The 26,451-nt window shown below is 46.5% G+C and overlaps 2 protein-coding genes across 7 annotated transcripts in view; both read left to right on the forward strand.

Moving 5' to 3' along the window:
- LOC120948803 (serine-rich adhesin for platelets-like) overlaps positions 1-26,451 on the forward strand; it is a 188,658-nt gene that overhangs the window by 92,142 nt on the left and 70,065 nt on the right. For 3 of the 6 annotated variants that reach the window (XM_040365516.2, XM_040365521.2, XM_040365518.2), the window contains exons 4-5: positions 18,589-19,132; positions 21,137-21,737. In XM_040365516.2, coding sequence (XP_040221450.2) covers positions 21,653-21,737 — 85 coding nt within the window. In that variant the 5' untranslated portion in view covers positions 18,589-19,132; positions 21,137-21,652. The remainder of the gene's footprint in view (positions 1-18,588; positions 19,133-21,136; positions 21,738-26,451) is intronic. The other 3 variants (XM_040365520.2, XM_049611243.1, XM_049611244.1) reach the window with 3 other exon arrangements.
- LOC120951898 (uncharacterized) lies at positions 2,750-5,087 on the forward strand. The gene has a single exon (XM_040370898.2). It carries the CDS (start codon positions 3,051-3,053, stop codon positions 4,599-4,601), a length of 1,551 nt encoding a protein of 516 aa, XP_040226832.2. The 5' UTR covers positions 2,750-3,050; the 3' UTR covers positions 4,602-5,087.

A 26,451-nucleotide genomic window follows, 5' to 3' on the forward strand; every position in this document is an offset into this window, starting at 1 on the left:
GTATAGTTATAGAGTAATAATTATTATTGCTCTCAGACTTCATGACTTCATGTTTGATACATGAGCTCAGTGAGCTAAATGTGCTCTTGATGATCGTGTGGCTTTTCAACACATACGGTGCAACAGTTTCAGGTCAACCCTACAGGTAAGCTGTACCTAGCTCAATTACTTCAACTTCACACCGAAGCATCGTTACCCAAAAGTTTGAAATTGTAAGTGCACCACACCCGTTTCGAACCGTATCATAACCCTTCCCTGTGCTCGCATACAACACGAAAATGTGTTTATGTTGTTGCGAGAAAAGGTTATGTGTAAAAGGCGTTACGGCATCAGAGGTTGCTAGCGCTTCGAGCGAGCCATATGTGCTAAAAGTAGAATCGATTAGTGGCGTTCTTCCCGGGCTCGTTGTACGCCATTAAATGACACGAACGAGCAACGCTAAAACGCCAACGAACTACTGCTCGCCTTGTTTACTGGCCGGAGGAGAGGAGGTTTGCAGCGCGTCAGCGAAGGGGGGAAATAGTTACCGATCGTAACGCGAATGGGCCTTCTTTGCAGGTGAAACTAGCGTTGCCATTTGGGTGATTAAAGTTGAAAATTGTTGCTACTTCCTTCAATTAGAATTAGAAAGCCTGGTACGAGCGCAAATGTGCTAGCGCTGTTTATTGAGAACCTGCGAGAAGGTTGGCTGGCTTTAGCTTTTGCTAGCATGAATAACTTTTTAAATGCTACGCTGTTGGTGTTGCTTGAACGTTGGTCGGTGCTTAAGGTAAAGGAGCCAGAAACCGTGCGGGAGTTGTAAACCTGCACGCAAATTTTCATGTTTCGTGGCTGTGCAAAGTATTGGGCAGTAAATTGCTAGACGATGACGAAGACGAAACTCACACTTGCGAGCCGAAAGGGGTTAACGAAAAGCACATAAAACCATAACGCAAACTGTTCCGAATAACGCGAGCGTGGTCGATTTGTGCGCGGTTGGTCACGGGTTATTCTTACAAGCTGTAGCGCAAACAGGCTCACCATAGGCTTGTGGGCAATAAACACAAGTCACCAAACTTTCGTCAGCCTAAAGTTTTAAGAAGAGAACAAAAGTCCTATAGATTGTATAGCCTATCAGAGTGAAGGGGATTTTTTGGAAGCCAACGGCCAAAAATCACACAATCGTCCGCTTTTGATCCCCGAACCTTGGATCGAACCGAAACTCGTGCCCTGTGTCAGCGGACAAACAAACGTTCGATTAAGTTCGGTTCAGCGTAGGAGGAGCAGCGAAAACAAACAAAGAAAATGAGGCCCCATCGAAGGCGTCAGCGAAAAGCAAAAGGAGGTTTGACGTTGCAAACTAAACAAATAATCGATTCGGTAGCAACTCAGCTCAACCGCAGCCGAGCAAAAAGGACGGCACATTACATTACCCCCAACAGTCCCCTAGACAACGGTGTCCCCGTACGTTTGGTAGAATTGGAACTCTTCCGCACACGTTTTGCAAAGAACGTTTACGTTTGCATTCCGCTGTGTTGGGGGAAGAAAAATAAGCAAAAACCCTTGCAAGGTACGAAGTGCTGCGAAAGACGAGCTGCTATGCCGGTGCATACGTTGCGGAAGAATTTTCAACATCGTACCGGATCACGTTCAGCTGCAGTTTGTGTGCTGCGTGAGAAGATGAAGTTTATCTAGAGGAATGGTTCTCACGTGTTTTTTTTGTTGGCCCCATGAGAAAAGAAGATATGAGTGGAACGCGGAACTATTTCCTTCACACAACATCAACAACTTTTGAAATGTAGGAGACTTTACATTCGTTATTGTTAAATTAATTGAAATGTTCATAAGGATTTTTCACATTAAAGGTTATTTTCCAACTCACAAAACAATACGTTTGTAAACAAGAGTTTAAGTGCTTACTTACATGATCTCAAACTCTGTTGTACCAATTCCACATGAAGATTACATACTTATTATAATAAGCCCAGCAAAGTTTCGGCATCAATGCCTGTACCCATTACCTCCGATGAATAATTTCTTCCACCTTTAGCAATCTTCTGGCAAATTGACAGAAGATGAGCTACGCGCGAAGGGTTCGTCTGCCTTTCCATTGGCGTACCATGATCGAATAATTGAGGCAAATCTTGGCCGAGGATTGTAATTGTAATCAGCTTGAAATGAGAATAAATATTGTATTGCACGAATCGAGCGGCTTACCGTGCCTTAATTAGTCAATGCGGCAATGGCTGGCTGTGCCTGTTGCTAAACTCGCCCGTCCAAACAAATTCATTTCAATCTTGGTTGGATTATTGGGCGCTTGGGATAGGGGCTTTTTCTGCGTAAAGCTATTGGTTTTGCTATTTCCCGTAAATAGGATAAAACATTGATTAGGAATGCCGTTGTAGATGGAATTGTTAGAACCTGCTTGGAGGTGGAGTGTGCTTCGGAAACGATGAAGGATGTTTCTGCAAGTTTAGATACATTTTGTCCATATTTATTTTCGTTACAAGCATTAGAAATTGGGCCACGAAAATGATCGACCGTATAAGGGGATTAAGTGTATTAACTGTTAAAAAATCGTACCAATTGCCTTCAAACCTGTAAAATGTTGCAACCGAGGCGTTTTTGTTTACAGAGAATCGTGGCTTTCGTCCGTGTTTAGGTCGGCAATTTTGTATCTTTACACAATAACCGGGTGCAGAGACGCGCACACCTGTACATCTCACTGCCGACGGCGGAAAGAAACGGAACACATAAGTAATTGTTATTGTTCTCAGTTTAAAGAAACGCAAAACCAAACAAAAAACCGCCCTACATCCATTCCCCAGAAAGTGATGACGCTCGCAGCGAGACAGCTAGGAAAGCCGTGGAACCCAAATCAATCAAAGCAAAAAAGGCTGCTGCTTTACCTCGCTCAATCGAGCAAAATCGCCCGCCCGTTTTCGCTAATTTTGCTGACGGCAAACGATCGATCCCGAGCGCCCGGGTTTAAAATACGGCTGCAATTGGTGACTGGCGGCTAGTTGAGTTTGTGGTTCGGTATCGATCTGCCGCACGTTCGTCGCAGCAGAATGAAGTTCGCCAAAGTGCTCGGTGTAGTGTGTGTGGTGGCGTTGGCTCTGGCCAATGCGGCACCGGTGGAAGTGCAAGAGAAAGAGTTGCGACCGGCGGAAGCTGTGGATGGGGCGGCGGCTCAGACCGATGAGGTGGTGGCCGTCGCGGCGGAGGTGACCCAGGACGCGGCCGTCGAGGAAGCGGTGGACCAGGGCAACCAAGTGAGCAGCTTAGCGCCGGAGGATGCGGCCGACGGTGAGGCGGACGAAGGTAGTGAGATGAGTGCTAGTTCCCGCGCCAAGCGCTCAGTTGCATGTACCGAACTCTTAGGCGATGATGGCGTGACGCGGACGGTTTGCGACCAGGACCAGGATGCGGCGAGCAGTGACAGTGAGGTGGCGTTCGAGCGATCGTACGGTGGGCACGGGGGCCATCACGGTGGTCACGAGTACGGGCATCACGAGGCGAAGGGGCACGGACACGGCCACGGAGGGCACATGGAGCACGGCGGGTATGGCGGCTATGGAGGAGACCACAAGGGTTACGGAGGCCACGAGCATAAGGGATACGGACATGGCGGAGGCCACAAGGAGCACAAGGGTTATGGAGGCCACGAGCACAAGGGATACGGACATGGAGGTGGCCACATGGAGCACAAGGGTTACGGAGGCCATGAGCATAAGGGATACGGACATGGTGGACACATGGAACACAAGGGCTACGGAGGCCATGAGCATAAGGGATACGGACATGGTGGAGGTCACGAGCACAAGGGTTACGGAGGCCATGAGCATAAGGGATACGGACATGGTGGACACATGGAGCACAAGGGTTATGGAGGCCACGAGCATAAGGGATACGGACACGAGCATAAGGGCTATGGAGGCCACGAACATAAGGGATACGGTGGACACGAGCACAAGGGTTACGGAGGCCATGAGCATAAGGGATACGGACACGGAGGGCACATGGAACACAAGGGTTACGGAGGTCATGAGCATAAGGGATACGGTGGACACGAGCATAAGGGATACGGCGGCCATGAACACAAGGGTTACGGACATGGAGGTGGCCACGAGCACAAGGGATACGGACATGGAGGTGGCCACGAGCACAAGGCTTACGGACATGGCGGTCATATGGAGCACAAGGGATACGGTGGCCACGAGCACAAGGCCTACGGTCATGAAGCGCACGGACATGGTGGACACGGTGGACACGGCGGATACGGCGGACACGGCGGACACGGCGGACACGGCGGACATGGTTACGGACACGAGGCCCACGGTGCCCACGGTGGGTACGAGCACAAGAAGATGCACTACCGGTCCGCCAGCTACACGGCTCCCGCCGCTCATCACGAACCGGCCCACGGTGGGTACGGTGGTCATGCAGCCCCAGTGAAGTGCGGAGCCAACCTGCTGGTCGGCTGTGCCCCGACCGTCGCGAAGGTTCCCTGCCAGCCAGTGCACGACCATGGCTACGGTGGACACCATGCTGCGTCGGAGCTGTCGTTCCGCTTTGCCGCGCCGGAGCCCGAGCCGAAGGAGGAGCAGAAGGAAGAATAAGTGATAGTTGCTTCCAATAAACTTACCGCAATGATAAATTTTAATTTTGATCGTCTCTTTCGTGTGTTTGGGTGGAGAAAAAAATGAGAAATTTTGAGGGAAATGAACGACCTTTGTTTGCTTGCGCTCTGGATGATTGAGCTCGTTTTCTGTTCACCAAAAACATCGTCCAAAATAAAAATGTTGCGAATTGCACAATTAACTCTATTAAATCAAATAGGATTTTCTACTTCTAGCAAAAACAAAAAATCATGTTGATAATAAAATCCCAACATTTTAACACACACACACACACACTCTCGCGTTTACACACACATGGCTCTGGCTCTTTGGTTGGCAATCATGTGGCGCATAATATATTATCAAACTTTTCGGATCACGGTTGACAAGTCATTAATCATACACAACACCGGGCATTAATCAAGTGAGAACAGTGCAAAATCCCGAATCCGCTCGCTGGTACGGTGCTGCGCCAGAGCTCACCAACCCGAGAGCAGCTGGTTCGACGTGTGACGTGTGTCTAGTGTGCCGAAGCTGCGCCTACTAATGGAGCTGCCCCGGTACTTTAAAAGTGATTATTATCTTTCGTGATCGGAGGGACAAACGTCGTGACAGCTTTATTGAGCACGTAGCACACGCACGTCGTGGGCGGTTGTGGTGCGGATATTAAACTTATTTTACACGCACCAACACAGCAATAACAGCAAAAAAATAAAAAACAGCTAAAAATCAATCGATCATTCGGCCTCCTTTGATTGCGCAATGATCGAGTGGGTTTGATGTGTAGTGGATTGTTGTGGGAGCAGCACACTACTTTTTCTTTTTCAGGTGCTTAACATTATGTTCTTATTCACACATTACGCATCACTACGGCAGCAATAAAGCATACCCATACAAACACATGCCTCTTTGTACATAGCGAATGAACATGCAAACCAATTTAAAGGTATGTATTGTTTTGGTCGTTAAACCCTTCACCCAGCAGCCCCGCAAACGTTGGATACTTTATCGGCCTTTACATTTACACGCCAGAACCATGCTACGCACATATCCCGCGCCCCAAACATGACTCCCCCTTTTCGATAAAGGTAACGCATCCACAATGGGGCCTTATCGTTTTAAAATGACCTTCAAAAAAGATGTGTGTTTTTAATGCAATCACATTTCCGGCAGGTTGCTGTCCTGTGAAAAATATGACCGCTTTTGTAAACGATAATAAAACGAGACATTATCATCCCTGGGGGAGGGAAGTGAAGGGAAGGCTATGGTATTGGGGTAGCAAGCATTCCTGCCTCCAATAGCCTGTGCTGAGGTAAAACATTAATTTTCTTTCGACCCAACAAACCCTTTTTTTGCTGCCCCTGTGCTCTCCCAGCACACTGATCCGCTGACATTACATTGAGGAGAGGTGAAATTCAATAGGACTTGATAGCAAATTATTCCCACCGTACGGTATACCGAGAATCGGTTCTCTCGTTAGCACAAAGAGCAGACATTTCCATCACAACCCTTGCGCCCTACTGGTACCGCATCCTTTCCTGATTGGTTGCCGGAGTACAACACTGGCAGCAGCAGCATACGTCAATAGGTGATAGGTTGTTTTTATTTCGTACTTTTTTTGGGATGGGCGTTGTTGCTTTTGCTACATCCTGCTCGGTTACTCCGAATTAAAACTGAACCTTTGCGTTTGTGTGTCGGTAGCAATTTTGAGCAACTTTTTTTTTGCCTCCAAACACTGGGCCCCGTCGGTGTGTCATGTGCGTACGGAGACAAAATTAATCATACGCAAGGCAGGGTATTACTTTTTTTCCTGTCCAGCTGGTGCTGTTGCCGTTTGGTTGCTGAACTTTGTGTCAGTTCTGGAGGATATTGTTACCCTACGCTTCGAACGATCCATCAATGGGTTGAATGTCAAAGCGTACCAAGGCCGGGTCCCGGTTTCGGTTTTGGTGTAGTATCGCGGAACGACACATCCGTTGGATCAACGACGCACACGATCGATCGGCCCGCCTAGCCGGGGCGCCAACGCTTTGCTGCTCCCCTTCACCGGTGTTTCGTGGCCAGTACACACTGGCCGAATGGCGATTTCTCTCTCTCTCTCTGGCCTTCTATACATCAGCAGTCAGTTTTGTTAGCAGTCCATGGGCCATGCGATCCGGCAGGATACAGGAAAGCCTTTTTGCTACGACCAACACCATCATCGACGGTGCGCGCGTTGCGTTTACCATCGGGCAAGAAGTTTGAAGTCAATTTGTTTAATAATGACTTTGACTTTCCATACCGACGGTGACCACTGACCATGGGCTTTCGTTTCATCTATCCGCGCACAACTATATCCACGCGTTAGAGCACACTGCAATGCACGCAGCGAACCTGGAATGCTTCGGTTCGAATAGGAGCTACTGATGAAAGTACCGTGCGTCGCACGTTCGGCACCTATTCCCCTTTACCCCATCTCGATACGTGCGTTCTCGTCCAGTCTCGAGTGAACTCGGTTGAGTCGCATCGTATGTCAAAAATTGTTAGCATCATGCCCCGAACGGGCCCTAGGCGAAACATCGCCACGAGCGAGCGAATATTAGCGTAGCGGCGCGGAAGATCCACGCAGATACCCGACGACGACCGACGACGACGCCCATCCGTCACTGTGATGTATGATTATGCTTCCAATAAATCAATGCTCCGGTTTCTCCAGTCTACTTAACATGATCCCAAAGCCCTCGGTGCCGGGCGCGCGCTAGTGTGCCAGCGAGGCTGCTAACCGGGGCTGGCCGGGCAAAGTTTGCACGCCCCGTTCTCGGAACCGTGCACGCACGCGAGGAACGAGGGCACCATTAGGGTGAGCTCTAAATTTCGTGCAAATACATCCGGGGAATGGAGGTTAAATTGGACGCGAATGTGAAGACTTTGCGAGGGGACTGGCAAGCAAATGGTTGGGAATAATGAGGAACTGACCGGCAGGCAGGAGGCGGTAGAAAGCGTCCTAATACGAAGGCCACGGTAAGCGCACCAAACAGACACTGACACTTGGACACCGGGCGGGTCAAATCACACGAGAGCCCGACCGATGTAGGCCGATGAGGCAACCGATAAATTGCTTCTACTTTATTGCACACACACAGTACAGTGGGGCGTTGTAGCATTAACATTAAGCGGCGGACGTACATGGTGGGTAGTCAACAATGGAGTGTGCTCTTACCATGATGAGCGGTGGAGTTCATTATTATTTTGGTAGTAATTAAAGACATGGATAGGAAATGAATGAGCAGGAACTGTTGGTTAATATTTTGGAGAAATTATTTAACAGAACGGTCACAGTGTTGCCATGCAATGGACATATATTTTTTCATAGCTCATATTCATCATAGCTCAACTTCAATCAACTACGACCAGATGACGGTCGTTTTGCAGCAGAATGCTGAAAGTTTAACCCCTGGACTGGGGCCCTGCGTATCGATGAACCGGACATTGTTTTGGAGCGCCTGTTATTCGCTACATGTGTGGGCATGCTGGAAAAGAGTGCACGCACCGTCTGGCTGTGTGTGTATATTCTTGGAACAGTGCAGCATGTCGGTAGAAGCAACGTTCCACCCCTTGACGAGCCATCAATCATGGGATCATAATTTGGAAAATGTTATTCGCGAGTGAAAACGTGCGCAGTGGTACCTGCTGCCCCCTGTGTTGGAATGCCTGTGTTGCCGATGCCCGTGTGACAAGTTTGTGGCCGGCAGTTCTACTCCACTGTACTCCTTCGTTCCCTTGGTACCCGTATCCGCTCATCGTTTTTCACTGGTTTGGTTTTCCATTTCGCTGTGCTTGTTTGTGTGTTTGTGTGTATAAGAGTTTTCCAGCGCTACAGCATCTACGGTAGCAAAGGCGCAGCTTCCGTCTAACGTTAAAGCGATGCTTTATCGCGTTCTCTCTCTCTCTCTCTCTCATTCTCTCGCGTGCGCCTACTTTCCTTGTTTGTTTTATATTATTTGTCACAAGGCTTCCGTAAATCATTTTTGGCATCAGTTTAGGAAACGAACCGGTGGTTGCGTGAGGACGGATAAGATGGAAAAGGTGGTTATTGTTTTTTCTTTTCTTTTCTCGCTCAAAAGGTGGTGGCTATCACTTACCCCCAAACATACACCCACTTCCTTCGAACACCCACACAGTGTTGGGAAAGGGTGGGGTAATATAAATAAGAAGTAAATTACCAGATAAGTTGCCCCCATTTAGGCGGCATGACAGAAAACGAATGGATTATTTATGTGAGGCACCATGCGCGTACGATTTCTGTTCCGTTGCTATGGAGACAAAACGCCCCGACGGTTTCGCGCTGGCAGGCCTCACACTCACGTTGATCGTGGTGGGGCTAAATGCGGGGGTCTCTCCGGTGTGGGCTGGCAATGGGAGTGGGCATATTTTTTTCAACGCGCTGCGAGTGGGTGATTTTTTTCTTTTTTGGGGAGGGGATAAGAGTGAGAAAAATTGGCTCCCATTAAGGGCTCGGAAAGCCGGTGGCACATTTTGCCCCGGTGCCCTACGCTTGTTAGTCCTAAATGAGGCTATGAATATTTTTAACACTGTTGTGTGGGGAAACCGATGCACAGTTTACTGATGAGTGTTTATCCATTTTGTTTGCCACTTATAAATCAGCCGTTTGTCGAAAGCGGTTCTCCCTTGGGAGCGAACGGGGGGGAGCCACTGGTACCACCAACGGTGAGAAATGACAATCATAATAGTGTGAGCGCTTATGAACGATGATGGTGTAGTATGGGAAAGGAAGATTTTGCGCGAAGGCTGCGTAAAGGAAAAGGTGCTTTCTGAAATTGATAACATATCTTTCACCGCCTATGAAACGGCGCATTATTTATAGCGTTCGAACCCATTTCATTTTCCAACAGATTACGTTTTGCAAATAAATTCAACGTTCGAATGAACACAAACATTCCCCGCTGGACTGGTGTGTTAGTTTGCTATATAGCTTTAGCTATTTTTAAACATCCCCTTAAAGTTTGTACCTTTTGCCAAGGAAAAGCTCCAACCAGATGTTGCTCGGACAAGGTATCCCTTCGGAGGAATGTGATCATCAACATGTTACAACGAAAAAATAGTACACTTCCAAAACTCAGTCAATCAGTCACTCAGTCAGTAGGGTTGAGTGATTGCTGCACCGCTTTCGAGCCGTGACGCTTCTGGGGAAGAAGCTAGTGAACTTCTTTTTTCTTCTTCTTGCATTCGCTCCTCTATCTTTCTTTGCTACCCTTCACGCAGCACGTGCATCGCGTACGGTGAGCAGGGCCACGAAACAGCATGAAACCAATATGATGATGACTGTGTCGACCGGCAGCATCTTTGCATATAGATGAGCTATGAATTTTATAGCGCTCTGTGCATGCATGCACAAACGCCGCCGAAACGCAATGGTAGAGATGCTTTTTGCGTTTGCACCTTTCGCTTTGCCTTCCTTTCCAAGATGCTGGCTCGGGAAAGTCGTCCAGTAAGGAAAAGTGTCAATGTCGCGCGTTGCGTTTCAAAATTTTGCTCACTTTTGCTACATTCATTTTTTTTTATTTACGGGAATGCAAGAAGCTTATTCGGTCTCTGATTGGATTCGTGACGTTTGTTTGCAAAGGTTTCTGGTTGCTCACCGTTGAGATGATTGAAGATTTGAAGATGCTGTCATTGACGAGAAGGTGAAACGCGGGCAGCACTGTAAGCTGCTGCTAATAAACACATTTGGAGCAAAGTTTGTGTAGCAAAACATCTTGCATACTCATCATTTCTCGGCTTGCCACTTTTGCTATATATTCAGTTGGAGAAAATTTAGCTGAAACGACTAAATTGCACTAATTCAGGTCTTCTGAGTTTAGTTCAGAAGCAAAATTACAATTATATTTATTGAGAAAATGCAATGTACGATCAGAAAGGAACTTTTTTCTTTTTGTGTAAGCTTAATATCAAATTTAAGCTCATTAAAACGAACGTCACTTTCATGGTGCAAATGCAGCATATGCAATCATAAATGGCCTAATAGAGCTTGCCGGACAGTCACACGATACTACTCCAAACTAGAACAAAAACATACAGACACACACAAACCAGAACGTACAAATTGTTTACGAAAATCGGTCCAACCAAACAGCCAAACAAGGCCAACCAACGTTACAGAACAGTTGAAAGAGACCCATTGAATAGGGAATAGGTTGGGAAGGGAAGAGGGGGTACCTCTCAAAAGTCCATCCCCAGCTACCGGACATATTTTGCTTGAGCTAGAGCTGCGTGTGTGTATGTGTGTGTGTGTGTCCGGTCACTCTCCCATCCGCCTCCGCTCGCTCTTACCAACTTCCCTCCAGCGGCCAGCGTCAGTGTCAATCATTTGCAACTTTGGCCAAACAGGCCAAACTTGGCAGCAAATAAAACGTACCGATGATGTCAAACCGTAGCAGGGGGAGGGGGGAGGGGGGGTGTGTGTGAGAGGCGAGAGGAGTTTTGTTTTCATTACGCCGCAAACTTTGTCCCATCCGTCAGACAGCGAAAGCGGACGATCGTGTCCAGGGGTTGGGCAGCGTTCGGCGGTGTGTCTAACGCGCAAGCGAAAAGTTATCCCTAGCCCCCGTGCCCATACAATGCTGATGTGGACAGCTGAGCCAATGAGTTTGCCTTTGTCGCATAGGAAAGACACACACACAACAATGGTTTTGGGGTTGATTGTTTGGTTAGGAATAATGTAATTACATGCCGCCACAAACAAAACAGTGTTTGCCACTAACCGCAATTGCATGCTTGCGATGCTTTTGTATTTGTGTAAGGGAGGGTAGCAATATGGTTTAATAGCAGTAAGTGTAGTATAGCCAGATAGCTTAAAATAAAGGTGAATAAACTCTTGCTAAACCCTTGCAACATCATCCATTGCCTTGTGGACGTTCAATGCCAAACAACAAAGCATGACGTTGCAAGGGACCCGCTAAAAATCCACCGTTGTCCATTTATAGCCTACATTGGTTTCAACTTAACTCGGGCCTCACCATCCTACCACTCACTCCCTCCCATCACAAGCACACGGTAGGGATAGTATATCAAAAAGTTGTTGTGCGCACCGGACGCCAGAAGGAAGTAAATTGTTGCAACGCGATCGGGCGAAATCTTATAGCTATCTCTTTTTTTCCCCTTCTTCTGCTTAGTTCATTCGCCTCCACTCCACTCAGCTCCGGTAAGACGATAACAACCCCTGCGCTTCACCTGCGGGTCCCCCACCGAGTCGCGTTACCGCGTCACAGCGTGTCAGCAGTGGTGGAAGAAAAGCTGCACAGCACCGCACAAAGAAAACAGCGCACTAAAAGCTATTTCTTGTGCAGCGCTTTTCAACGATTCATCCCACCACCCGCCGGTGCTGCATTCCGGTGCACCGCTCCTTCAGTTGGCAGATGCAGTGTAGGCCTTCGGAAAACGGAGCGGGGTGTGCTGGGGGAGAGGAATACAAAAAAGCAACCCCCATTCCAATATCTTAACCCGCTGCCAGTACGGGTGGCAGTAAAAACACTGGCAGATGCTACACCCGTTTGGAAAATAACGACAATGGGATGGAGTTGTGGGGTGCGTGGAGAGGGAGGGGAGAGGAAGGGGGAGTGGGGGAGAAACTTTACCATCGCTCCAGCCAAAGTTGGCATGATAACGAAGCGCGCCTTCTCACCGTGCGCACACATGCACGCAAAACAGTGGAAGCAACGGAGGGAAACTTTGTTTTTCTTTTCGATCGCGATGGAACATGGGCCCGAGGAACGGGGTTCGTAATGACCAAGGACGAACTCGACGAAGCTTCCAGCACACTTCCTAGCGGGCGCAAATGGAAAACTTTGAAACCGACCAAACCAAACCTTCGCAAAGAGCGAAACCTTGTGTGCAGTTCCTTGTGCGCCTCAAGGGCGGCAGTGAGCGACACACATAATTTTGTTTTTGTGCACAATTGTGAGCCACCCGTTGGTTGAGGTTTGTTTTTGTTTCGCCTTTTGTCTCTGCTCTCTGCCTCCTGCTACCCGGCACAGATGCACAAATGAAGCCGCGAAGCCGGTGCCCTTTATAGGGTCCCGCTTCATTTCGAAGCGTTAACATAATGGCATACCGTAGCCTTGCAAATGGTGCAGGCTTTATCTAATGCTTTCACGAGAGCACAATTGTCATAGATTTTGTTCAGCTCAATGCCACCGCCAATGGTTTCTGGTGTCTTCGGGCACGGGCAAAATCGCAAACAACCGTTGCCATGCCATGCCATGAAGCCATGCGTCAATAGTTTCGTTGACAAGTTTTGGCAAGCGGCGGCCGGAGCCGCAACAACACAACAACCTACGGGGAAGGACGAGGGATCAATCCACTTGCGGAGGTGCGATCAACTAAACGAACCATTCGATAGGCCTTTTTTTGGGGCGGGTTTCCCTGGGTGATGGTTGCTGGGCGCGCGGGGCATTTCCGTAGCACTCGAGCAACACGGCTCACCACCCGCACGCAGCGCTCAGTGTAGCGATCTTGGGTGCTTGGGTGCGGAACGCAAGTTTCGTCAGCGCCCAAAACCGTCGAACGTGCGATGGATGTTGGGGGTGTTGTTTTGCGAAGAAAGTTTCCTTGTTATTTAACTATTTGTCTATTTCTCGCGCGCATCGATTTGCCAAAAGTTTTGCGGGCGGACCCAACTTGCCAACCGGTTGGCAGGGACTTTATTGTGCAGCTCGGGTTTGTGGTGCATAGCAGCGAGAAGGTAGGCAAGAGGAAACTTCAGCCCTTGCCCGAAAAATGAACCGAACGCGCCCAACCTGCGAAGAATTGGTACGAAATTCATCAGCGTTCAAAGTTGCACCAAACCGACTTGCCGGTCGGTTCGCTGCGAAGTCAATTCGTCGAACTTTGCAGAAGCAGAGCATCGTGATAGTTGACGATCTTGTGGGTTATTTTTTTTTTTTCATAGTTGTTTTTGCAACATTCTGCAGCATGCCGCAGCTTCCGGACTTGCATTTCCACTAGCTTTATTTTCTTTCTTTTTGTTTAGCAGTAGTTTGTGCAACTCGAACATTGTGAGCTGTATGTGTGTGTGTGTGGTGCTTGTTTTATCAAGTTCCAAGCAAGCAAATACGTTGATCGCTTACCGCAGTGTGGGGTCTAAAAGTATTGGTAGGCTTTGCTAATTGCATCAGCCTGATAATGGATGAATACACCGACAAAAGAAGCAAGCAACGAGAATAGGATGAGTGTGCGGCAAACTTTGCTTCACCGCAATATAGATATTCAAGCCCAACATGTTCATGCAAACTTGGAAGGTTGAGTTTGTTTGTTATGTTGTTGTTTTGTTATGTTTGCTATGCGTTGTTTAATAAATTTGATTATTAGAACCAACTAAATGTGCTTTTTTGCCCGCCTTTTGCATGTCTTTTCAATCACTAAAACTCATCTCAAGTAGAAAATGTGATATTGAATTATTTTTCTATAACGTTTCCTGTTTAATTTACCTAAAATAAAAGTCCAAGGTACCTATTTAATTCAGTTTAGTTTTCAAAATCTTATTCTGAGCCTGATAATTGAATTTGAAGCATCCTAAAACGTGAAGTCAACACAAAAAAGTGGATATACTGTGCCCTAAAAACTCATATTTAAACAACAATTTGGTACCACACGTAGTTTGATTGTTTGTCTGACCTTCAAACTAATGGGAAGACATTATTTTAGTATCAAAACTTCGTCTAAAATCAATCAAAAAAGGATTAATTCAATACAACAAATAGTTTCAACAACTATAACCCTAAAGTACATTTTACACTCAAAACGAAGCAGCGAAACAAATTATCCCCAACCGCGATCACCTTTGGCACGGAAGTGAAGTATCATCGTCACGCCCCAAAATTCATGTCCTGGATGGCTGTCCTGGCCCTTCTATTTGAGCGATGAATTCTGTTGACAGTTCCAGTCATTGGAACGTGTCCCGTGCTCATGGCGTGAGTGTCACTTCTCAGCAGCTAAGTTCCCTGCCGCCAGCAAAACGCGGCCGAGGCTGAAAAATCTAATAACACAATCACCAATCATCACCAATCAGCTGACAGCGCTCCCGCTTGCATGATTTTGACGCTGTTTTTCGGCGCTGACGGTTTGTCCCGGTGTGTCGAAATCGATCGAACAAGCGGTCATCGCTGGAACATGTCATCGCCCCCGACGCCCTGTGCTGGAGGGCTTCACAAACGCAGCCACGGTTCGGTCGGTCTCTTGCTATGTGCAAAAAAAAAAACAAGCAGAGTAAATAAAAAAAAAACATTGCTCAGCTTTGGTCAGCAATTCGTCAAACGCAACCAACGCCGAATTTACCGGACAGCGGTCGGCACTTGGTGAGGATAGGAAAAGGGAGAACAGAAAGATGCCTACAAGGCATGCCGGTACGGTCATCATAAGCTGAGTGTACGCGTTTCGAAATGTCACGTTCGCGACCACACACCACAAACACACACACATACACAAAATCGGGCACGGGGACAGCAGCAGCCCTTGCTGTCTGGCCCGAAAAATCTGCTTGGTTCATCGAATAGTAAGCAGCGCTTGCAAGTGACAAAAGTGCAAGCGAACTAGGCACATCATGCTCGTCGTCGACTTCCCATCCCCTCGGGGGGAGAAAAGTTTGAACCACTGATGATGTAATTAATAAAAATAAATCAACTTATCGTCTTGGCAGCAGATTTGTGCAAGTTGTCCCACTATTTACCGTTTAGCGTATTGAGAGGCAGAACAATTTGCCAAATCATCGAACCTCGGACGCGCTGGGCATTAGGGCTTGTCTCGAGGGAAACGCTCTGAAGCCAAATGTGTGATTTTTCATTTTTCTGGTATCTTTAATGTGGTGAAAAAAAGTCTTAACGTTTGTTTGAATAACTTTAACTAATATCCAGCGAGATCAAATACTGTTAATGAGGGCCTTTACGATTCTAGTTAGTTTTTTGTATGGAGTTTGACAGTTGGAGGCTGAAATCATGTAAACAATCCATACAAAACCACACAAAAAACTAGCCTGCGATTTTCAGTCTAGAAAATTTCAGCCTAAAAGCTAGAATTAGATTCGAGTACCTGCTCGAAAACACGGTGTTGTTTACATTTATCCCAAGGTGCATTAAAGAGATCAGGTAGTGGAATCTGGAATCAAAGTGTATGTAGTCCAGGTGGTCTCATAGCATTTTTTCATAACCAATTTTGAACATCACTTATTGGCAGAACGGGTGAACACTTTTTCTCAAACAAGCTTTCTAGACGAATATTCAAAACACCCTTACAATTTTCATTCAGAAGCAGAAGCGATAAAAATCGGCCTTCTAAATTCATACACCTTGGGATAAGCCCACCTGTACTCACTTAGATAGCTGCTCGAAAACTGCTATACAATGGAAATAGCTGACAGGCTGAAATTTCAGCCTACGAGCTTCAAACGGAGGGCCCCAATAACATATATTCAACGACTTAATACTCAAACTCTATAGATATCTTTCTCCTGTTTAAAGCAATACAACTTCCCCAATTAAGAAGACGCTTAACTGCAGCTGACAGCTCACATTCGATGGGCAATAAATGAAGTGTATAAATTGCATCAAAAGGGAAAAAGAATGACGATGAGCAGCAGAGTTCGTTATGATTCCTGTCATGCAGAATGCACATTTCAAGCATATTCAAGCGCTGCACCGGATGCAATCTTCTACGCGAATTTCTTCCTTGTATGTATTGCCATACCAATCCAGGTGTGTGTTTTGCTGAGAATTTCTAAAATTGCCTTCTGATTAGTTGCTCACACTACAAGCGGCAGCCACAACAACAGCTCGACCACAATGCCCATCAATTTCCCGAGCACCAACCACACTAAGCACTACGCTTCGCCCGTGCAGTAGTGGTAGCAGTAAAGCTAATTTATTGGCAAACACAATTGAACATGTAATGGACAGCTCGAGCGGTTGTGGGGAGATAAAAATTCCACGCTATTTTATGGCCAAACATCTCCAACACTGACAGGCTCTATCAGCCGTATACACATAGCCATATACACATATCGTTCCGCGTTCCGGAATCGCGTGATGGAACGAAATTTTGACAATCATAAAAGCGTAATAATATGCCAAGCATAAGGTGTGTGTGTGTGTATGTGTGTGTTGCTGTACCAAACCACCCGCTTGTTCCATACCCTATTGCGTGGTAAATTTTCTTTTTACAGTTTTCCCGATCGCTTCCAACCTCACGGTACTGGCACGGAGCCCTTACTGTTCCACCGCTATTGCGATTGACACGGGGGAACTCCTTCAACTTGTCACGTGTGTTTGGCTTCCTGTGTCCTACACACATACCGTGTCACACTCATATGCAGACACACACACACACACACACACACACACACTACAGCCAATAGTGTAGCAATCGTTGCCGTACACGTACGAGGATGCTTAAAATTTTCGTTACGCAAATGTTTTTACATCTTTATTGCGGTTTGTGTACTGTTTTGGGAGGGTGTGTTATGGTTTTGTTTTTCTCTTTTTTCTCTTTATTTCTCTTCTTTCCGGCACCACCCAAACAAGATGGGCAACATTTGCTCAATCCGTTTGATGTACATAAGCACGTCTCGGGTAGGGCGAAGTTTTAGTTTCGAGGGTGGTTGGAAGGTTTTCCCGGTGTATGTATGTGCTTGTTCGCTAGCAAATGGTTCGTGTACTTGTTTGATGTAATATGTTACGGTTGTGCCGATTCGTTAACCAGCAGCAGAAGCCTGCACCACGTCCACCCTCCTCCCTCACCTCACCCTCCCATTAACTTGGGTGGGTCGGTTTTGGGATGACGTGTTGATTTTTCCGCTGTCGAGGGGTTCGGGGCACTTTTCGGCTTGGCGTGTCTGTCATGCCCGTTCCGTCCGGTGCGGCGTGGAATCAAACGTGGAATAAAAAATCATAGCAGCAAATGTTTTTCCTCTCCTTCTTCTTCTACTTCTTCTTGTGGTGGTTGATTTGGTTGGGGGAAGGAAAAGCAGACACACGTACCGCTGCTTCCACCGGGTGGCTAATGTGTGGGACGACGGCTTCGGTGGCGTACGGCGCTGGATATGTAAATAATTGCACAACCCACACCAAGCTGGCAAACGAGGCGGACGTGAGGAATTGCCAAAGCCCATGCACCCACATGCCGCGTTGTACCGGGCAAGATGAAAGCACGGATGCTGTTTAGCGGGCTCGTTTCTCTAAAGGAAACAAACACTTTTTAGCAAAACCAATTTAAAATTGTTTTCTTTTAACAAAAACACAATTATCATAAGAATCATTAAAGGATTTCTAAGGAATTCTATTGAGCACGTGCATATCGTATGCATTTACAAAAAAGTTTTATATTGGATGTTTTTTTCGTAGTTATTGTATTAGTTTAGTTTACTTTATTTCAGAAAATTCAAAATCAAATTAGAACTTCAAACAACAGTGCTTCCCCCTTTCACACAAAACGAGTCACTCTTATATAAGATGTTGTTACTAAAACAACTATGAATCATTGTTATACTATCAGCTCGTGAGCATAGTTTGCGATCAACTTTGAATGCAGCAAATAAAACCCAAAACAACACAACCCACCCATTTGTTAGCCGTGTGCGAAGTATATATTGTTTGGCTTCGTCCTGCACCCTTCGGCAGGTGCAACACACCAGCCAGCTTTTATTTGTTGCAATGCAACGTAATCAAACCAAACAGCAGCAACAATTCGCGAAACGATATCTGCTCCTCCGGTTCCCTTTAACGAAGGCACGAATAGCGCCGTGCACCGTGCTCACACGTGGTGCACACGGGATCATTTTCGCTCGTCGCTACTGCACTCGTCAAACAAGACCCTCTCATTTAACCAATCAATTTGGTGCACCGTACATCATGGCGCGGGCATGATCATACGCGCTTGTTTGCGCCTCCCCCACCGCTACCACTGTACTAACCTAAACCTTCTTTTTTTGTCCCTCTTTCAGATGAGCGTTCAATCAGCGAGACCGGAACAGGGACGAGGCGAAGACAGACGAGGCGCACACACTCGCGCAGCAGCACCAGCGGCAGCGAAATAAATAAATTGCGAAAAGCCCGACCGATCGATCGTAAGCATCCGTATTTGAGCTGAGCTGCAACTGCACACGAGTGACTTGGCAAATTGGCAGTGCCAACGGACGTGGCGTGCAAGGAGAGGTGTGTATCAGTCGCGGGCACTATCACCGTGGTACCCACACGTTCCAGATCGTTTAGCTTTTGCACCGATAAGCCACACACACACACAGGGCGGGAAGGCAGCCGAACGCCCGAAGGGCCGCACCGGTCCCGAGGCCGTGCGAGATTGCAGCAGGACGCGAACACCGCGACACGGTACGCCCGGAAGGTCGGAATCGGGTTCAGTGAAGTGAATTTTGTGCGCCCGGAAGTGCAGAAATCGGTAGTGCTACGCGCGGACAGGCTTATTGCGTGCTGGTTTGTGTAGTGTGTGGTGCAAAAACAAACACATAAAAGTGCATCCGTGGCCGTAAGGTGTGAGATAAAAAAGAGGGGCAGATAGGGAGAAAAAAAAACACACACACATACTCAAACAGAGTGGGAACCCACCATCGCTTCCAAACGCTACACACAGACACACAATCGTGCAAGACCTCCGGCACGGTCCATGGAAGGGAAAGCTGCACCACACTAGCGGCCAGGATTACCTCCGGTGTGTCGATAGGTGTCTCGGCTCGGTATCGTGCTAGTTATAAAACAATACAATAAATACACACACACACACGACTCACCAACCAGGTGCACTGTGCTGAGCTGGGGAAAAACAAACTGAAACAAAACAAAAATGAAGACGACGGTGTTGCTGGTACCGTTACTGTTGCCACACGCTAACTGATCTCTCGCAGGACTCTTCCCCCGCGACACGCCCACCCGGGCGTTCGGGTCACAGTGATCCACCGTCCCCGAATGTTTGCACTGGGTTGCACCGGGTTAGGGGGTTTTGAATCATTTAGTGAGGCGAAAATAAACTTATCCTAATCCAGTCAGCGCATCCGCACGGTTTGCCCGCACACACACACACACACACACACACACACACACACACACACACATACATATATCCCCCTAGAGAGGCGTGCAAGGTGGCCACGGTGTGGTTTTCGTGAAACGAGATTTTTCCGGGAAAATCTTCCACCCGTTGACGGTCGTTAGTCGAGGGGGGGAGGGGGGGGAGGAGAGTGAAGCTTTGTAAAATTAAACTCAAAAGAAAAAAAAGAAGAGGAAAAACAAAAACCAGCGGAACCAACACAACACAGCATTGCGGGTGTGCAACAGATACACCGGAGAGAAGCGATTTTTTTTTTGGTTCCACTGTTGTTGAACCACCGAGTGACCTCCGCTCGCGCTCTCTGCCGTTTGCATCGGTTTTCCGGCGCTCGAGCGCTCTGCTCCATGATTCTACCCGTGGGATTCGGGCGAGCGGGGAAAATAATAAAATATTCAAAGCAGCAAACGCTACCGGCAGCAACCACGGACCCGGTACGGAAACGCGAGTGATATAAAACGGGCTAGAGAAAAAAGAAATCACACAAAATAAAAGGACAGGGAGCAAAAAGGGTAGGGGGAAAAGCAAAGAGAGATAGAAAGAGAACAAAAAAAAAACAACATCCCGGAAGTGGAACAGCAATTTCCATTCACCCACAGGGTGCTAAAGCTCGGAACAGAAACGAACAGATAAAATCAAGCCCCAAAAACAAGCGCACAAGCATAAACACCGGCTGTACTTGTTGTGCGTGTGTGTGTGTGTGTGTGAGTGCATACGGTAGTGTTAGAAAATTTTCCTCCCAGAGAAGCCCATGCTGGTTAGCATCTAATTGCTACCCTGTTTGTGATGCGGGCTCACGTGCACATGATCCCGCACGCGCACGCTTTCGGCAAGACACAATCGCACGCTGGTGGTGACCGCGGTGCAACTTACACGAACCGAATCGCCCTTCTCGAAAAGGGGCCGAAGACGCCAGTGAACCTTACCTTGGTCGGGGGAGGGGGCACGAGCACGAGAAGAATCTCAGCATTTTGCGGTTACGGTGTGCATCTTTCCGCCTAATCGAATCGTTTCGTGCAGCGTTTTACACAGGGAAGCTGCAGCGAGCGCAGGTAGAAACTGCGGGAGCCGTAGAAGCAAAACCGGGAAACGGAAGCCAAGCGAGCCCCGAAACGGTGGCAGAGTGTCGGTGCCTTGTGAGGGAAAGGCGAACCCCATTCCTTTGATCATGCAAAGTGGCAGGATGAGTGTTTCCTTTGGCGTTTTGAAGCAGTCCGCCAGCATGCCGCGGCCGGTGCCGCGCCAGCAAAAGTGAGCAGCACGCGTATGTGTGACCCTTCCCGGTGCACTTACTGCAAGATCAGTGTCGGGGTGGGGCAGTGTGTGCTTTTAGAAGCGTGGTGGTGGGGAGGTTGGGGATTAGGATGCTGGCATCACCGATGTGAGCAGACACAGTGTAGTAGAAAGTAAAAAGTAACCCACTTCTCTCCTAGCCTTCGTAAACCCAGCAACGACGACGACGACGACAACGAACCCGACGGTGACGGCAACACAAGTGCATTTGAAAGATGCAGTGCAGCGAAAGATAATGCACCGTGACGGTGGAAGTGGAAAAGTGCAATTGGCCATATGCAAATGTGTGTCTCCAATCGCTCTATATGTGTGTAGGTGTGCCCGCAATTCTCTCGTGTGAGCCAATCCAATCGGCTTATTTCGAGTGAACGAGTGAGCGACGCGAGAAGAAGTTGCAAGAGAGATAAAGAGAGAGAGAGAGAGAGAATGCGTGCGAATGTGTGTGTGTGTCAGTGAGTGTATGTGTGTAGGCAAGGACCAAAATAAGTGTTTGTGAATGGCCGGAAGCGAGTGAAACTCTTCTGAGCGAGCGAAGAGGGCAACCGGGTGGTCGAGAGCGCAACACCCCGGGAAGCAGGAAGCGGAACAGATTACGGCACGGCTGTGCAAAGGAAACTCACCCCGGGCAGGGGAACACCGTTTCCCACCGTGCGGGGATGAGCGCATTCAAAATGACAATGACGAAGGCACACATATTGTGCATCTTGTGGATGATTATTTTCTTCTGCTCGAGCAGCACAGGTAAGTCTTCCGTTTTGTTTTTGTTGTTGCAAGTATACTTGTGTGTGTTTTTTGTTCGTGTTTCAAACCTGGCAGTTGAACCATCGTTTAAGCTATTCAGCTTCGCGCCAATCGTCAGTCGCACTCGCTTCACGCGGAAACAAAGCGTCAAGCAGCATACGGATACTGCTACTACCTTTATCGCAATGGAGCCCTGTGAAATGTACTTTGCTTTTTTAGCATGGTGCACTGATATCTGTCCAAATTTGTAGGAAAGATGTTGTAAAATATGCTTATATTTATTTGTTTATACGTTTATCAGACCAAATAAACCAATCAAACTCGTTTGGTTTCAACGGGCCATTTACTTCAGTTCATTGTGGTTTTGTTAACATGCAATTGATATTGATCGGATTGTATTTTACATGTTTTTGTTCTGTTTTAACTGATTTTCTAGTTAAGTATGTATGTTGCGATCAACGCGTTTACATACCTTCAGGCGCTCCGGCAAGCTGATCGCATTTCCATGTATTGGGGGCTTCAACGATATTAGCCAGCTATTTAATACGAGGTGCCAGACTCGGTTGCTGAAATCGTATCAACACTCCATACAAAACCACACGCAAAACAAGCTCCATGATTAGCTCATGAAGGATAAACCATGGAAAATATTTAAAACACTACGGGAAGCAATAATAAAATACTGGAATCAGCCAAAAAAAAACTCGCAAAACCAACTAAACGTACCAAATACTGCGTTTTTCAAGATTTTTTGTTTGATTCCAGAATTCCAGAAAAAAACTCACATAAAAAAAGAAAACAAAACAATTTTAAAATGCATCTTGGTTTGTACTCAATTGCTGGAATTCAATATGGCGTAATCGTAACAGTCACATGGATACAACCTGGATAATGAGTACTCAGTCAGTGCCAGTGTCAGCGGAACGAAAGGCCGAAAATTTTAGCTTTCTGGCTTAAAATAGAGAAGGGAATAACTTTTCTTTTGTGTTGTTGTTATATATAAGTCTGGGGACCGCCCAATGATCTATGCCAAAAAAAAATCATCGGATCTTATAAGACCGTACTAAATTAATTCAGTTCTGGTTCATCACTGCCCACTTAAAGCACTTGAAATAAATAAAAAGAAAAAAAAAATCAATAGAAAAAAGATTACAAAAATCAGTCTAAGACAGCCTTCACCGGGGCAAGATGACTGCTTAGGTAAATTATGTGACAGAAAAAAAAACAACTTTTGTAAATCAATGCTTAAGCGTCCAAATGCAGCTTCCGAATCAGGATGGCCAAATTCGATTTGACGCGTAAAATCAAATCTTTTTATTGCTATATTACATTGATTTGTGTGAAGTGTTATTGAAGTATGACTTTCTCATGGTATTTCATGCAGAAGAAAACAGTGCGATTTATTTGCTTAGGACGTTACGGTCTGCGCAGATAGAAAATTCAATATTTACTAAGAAAATACATGGAGTGCAGACAGTTCTAAATCATATTTACCAGTCGGCGCGTGTGTAATTATTAATCAACACCAGCCTACTTCATGTATTAATTTATTCCGATACATAAAATCATTCACTTTGATTATTCAACTTTGCTCGGTCGCTCAGCACCGGTTGCAAACCACTCTCCTCTTCTAATTGATCCGGCAAAGAATACACCCATGGTGTAAGTGTACGCAAAGCAAATAAAAGATTTGCATTAAGAGAGCAGTGAATTATCAAACCATCGTTGCGAAAACCCTCCACCGACGAGTGTTCCGCCCACTGCTCGTTCTCACCGCTCGGAATGGGTCCGGGAAGCTACGACCTTCCTTCCCATTAACGCTGTATTTGCACGGCAGGCTGTATCTCCCACCGTCCCTGCAAAACGGGGCACTTCACCCCGACACAGACCTGCCTAAATAAACAACGCACCCGTTCAGTGTGCGGCAGGCAGCGAAATGTTCTCCAGCCCAGCAACTCAGGCCCAACATTCGGCCTGATATATGATCCACCAAGTGAACGGTGCTGATGTTTGCGTTGCGTATCAATATTAAAATACCAAACGGATCCGTATTCGGTCCTCCCTTTTGCTGCCCCTGCGCGGCTCCACCCGGGCTACACAACCGGGCTCATCACAATGCTGCATGCAAATGATCAGCGTGGCTCGAAATGCCACCACATTTCGTCCTCACGTTTTCCCGCGCTCGCTTTGAAGCGAAATGCGGATAAACGGAAAATCGAATACCCGGCCCCAGAATACCCGGTATTTCCATACATTCCGGTAAAAGAAATTGAATAAGCCATCAAAATCTTGGCTCTGTTTTCCCCCTCTTATGCAAGCGACATCCACGGCTCCCTCTCCCCTTGACCTGGGGCTGCCAGGGAGACGCGTGAAATGAGGAAAATTGTGACGGCTAAAAGAAGAAACAAAAATCCAATGCAAATATCCGGTTTTATTTTCACCCGCGCTCACTTCGCTCGCCCCTCACGCCAGATCATCCTGCCAGCATTTAGCCGCATGACGTGGAAACGGGGCGAGGGGAAAAACCCTCACTGTCGCCTGTTTCGTCGTCAAAAGCGTCGTTTGATGATTGACATAAAATGGGAATTGTTGTTGTACTGGCGGGTTTTACTTCAAACCACGCACTCACACCCGTACGGCCAAACTCCCCGAAGCACCCCGCTCCGTTGGAGTTTCGTAGGGCGAGGGGAAAATAAACTTTTTGACTTTATCGGTCTAGGCTGATTACTTGCGCCTGCCTCCCGCTTCTTGTCAAATAATCACAATCCGACAAACTTTGCACCTCTGCATACACACACACAAACATCACGTACACAAACACAATCACATTCTGCACCGCACCGGCAGGCATGATATATGTGTTGTTTTACACAAACTTTTGCATGCGAAGAACGGTTGGGCCTGGCTTCAATCAATTGAAGCGCACTTTAAGCGCACAGCAGCGCTGCTCCGTGTGTGCAGTGAAGCGTACGCCTTGCTGCTGGTGGTACTGTGGTTATGTGTGCTTGTGTGCATGGTTTAAGACGAACTCTCTTTTATGGCTCAATGGAGCCGCCCGGTATTTTAGAACGAGGCACGGGCTTTGCCCGGTAGAGCCGTTTCCTGGGCAGCAGCTGGCGGTGCTTGCCTGTTTAATACGTATAAATTTTTATGTTTATTTACAGTGATAACTTTTCGGAAAGAATAATCTCCCCTCTCCCTTCCCATTCCATGACATTCGCTGGTAATAGTCGCCAAAGTGGATAAAAGCTACCCCACGGTGGTTTACTGCTGGATTTATTTAGCGGTCCTGTGCGTTCGCTGGCGTGTGTTTGATTTGTGATGAAACGTTTGATTTGCGCTACATTGAAGGGAAAACTGCAAATGGACAAATATTTCAAACACATGTATATCACTAGAGGAAGGAAGGGTATAACATAATTTCATCACATAATTATAATTTAAAGAATAATAGCGAATTGAAAATAAGCAAAAAAGCCAGTTACAATCTAAGTAGACGAATGACAGTTCATCCCCGCTCTTCAAAATAGTTTCTTTAAAGCTCGTAAAATTAAGGAACTATTTGCTAAGTTCCGTTCAGCAAAATTTCAAAAGACAAACAAAATACACTCACTCGCTTATAAAAATGCTTTTAATTATACAAGCGTTTTTTTCGTAAAGATTATTGAGAATCATCAATGAGGCATGAGGTTTGACGTTCAGTAGAAATTACCCTTACATTTCAATTATGCTGAATTTTAAGAATAATTATGTGCTCAGCCCACCAACATTCTAGCTACTCTTAATAAAACGAAAGTATATGAGTTAAATTTAAACCCTACTATCCTAATAAATAAAAAAAATCTTGTAAGAACGACATAGTTGGCCGTATCATTGAGTTATACTCACAAGATTTATACTACTTATGAATTTCTGCAAAAAAGATTCAGCTCAAAATGATTTTTGCTCAATTGATGAGACAATATCATGTTAAGATAGCAAAAACACAATGAATAAAGATTCGATATACATTACTTACATTGAAGTATCCATGCTGATGTCAATTTTAACAGGCTAATACGTTACTTTCCAATCGTTACGAAATACTAGGCGCCTCCATATACACGACCGCGTTGGATCGTTTTGTTCTAAATTATTTTTTGGTTTAGCATTTAGTCTGAACGTTGGAATATAAAAAAATATCACGTTGTACAAATTTTGTGCTGTGTGATTACAGCACTTGTATCAATATAAATTGCAAACAGTGGAACCCTTCCTTCCTTGAAAAACAAACCCAACTAATTGTGGTTTCATTCAAAGTAATCTGCCTCCATGATAGTATCTGTTGTAATTAATGGCTTGGTAGCATTATTTACTGCAGTCACAGTTTAATTACCCTTTGTACAATGCAGTACATCCGCATTAAACTTCAATTACCGCTTCGTTGCCCTATACTGGGTACAAAAAAGTGACAGATCTGCGATTGACAATGCCATTCAATGGGTAATATCTCATTTTTCAACGCACACTTTCATTAAGCTCGTTAATGTTGCACCCATAGCGCCAACACATTCACACCACCGCTCATAAAGATGTCGCTCAGAACTACATTTTATTTTTATCGATATGATTCACCTAAATTTTGATTCACTCCTGGTTGCACAATTAAAGCTTCTTCGAGTTCTCTGCTTCGCTGGCTTTCGGTAATCGAAAGATCTCGTGCTGTGTGTAAGTT

This window comes from Anopheles coluzzii, chromosome 2 (assembly GCF_943734685.1).
Source record: "Anopheles coluzzii chromosome 2, AcolN3, whole genome shotgun sequence".
NCBI classification, from domain to species: domain Eukaryota; kingdom Metazoa; phylum Arthropoda; class Insecta; order Diptera; family Culicidae; genus Anopheles; species Anopheles coluzzii.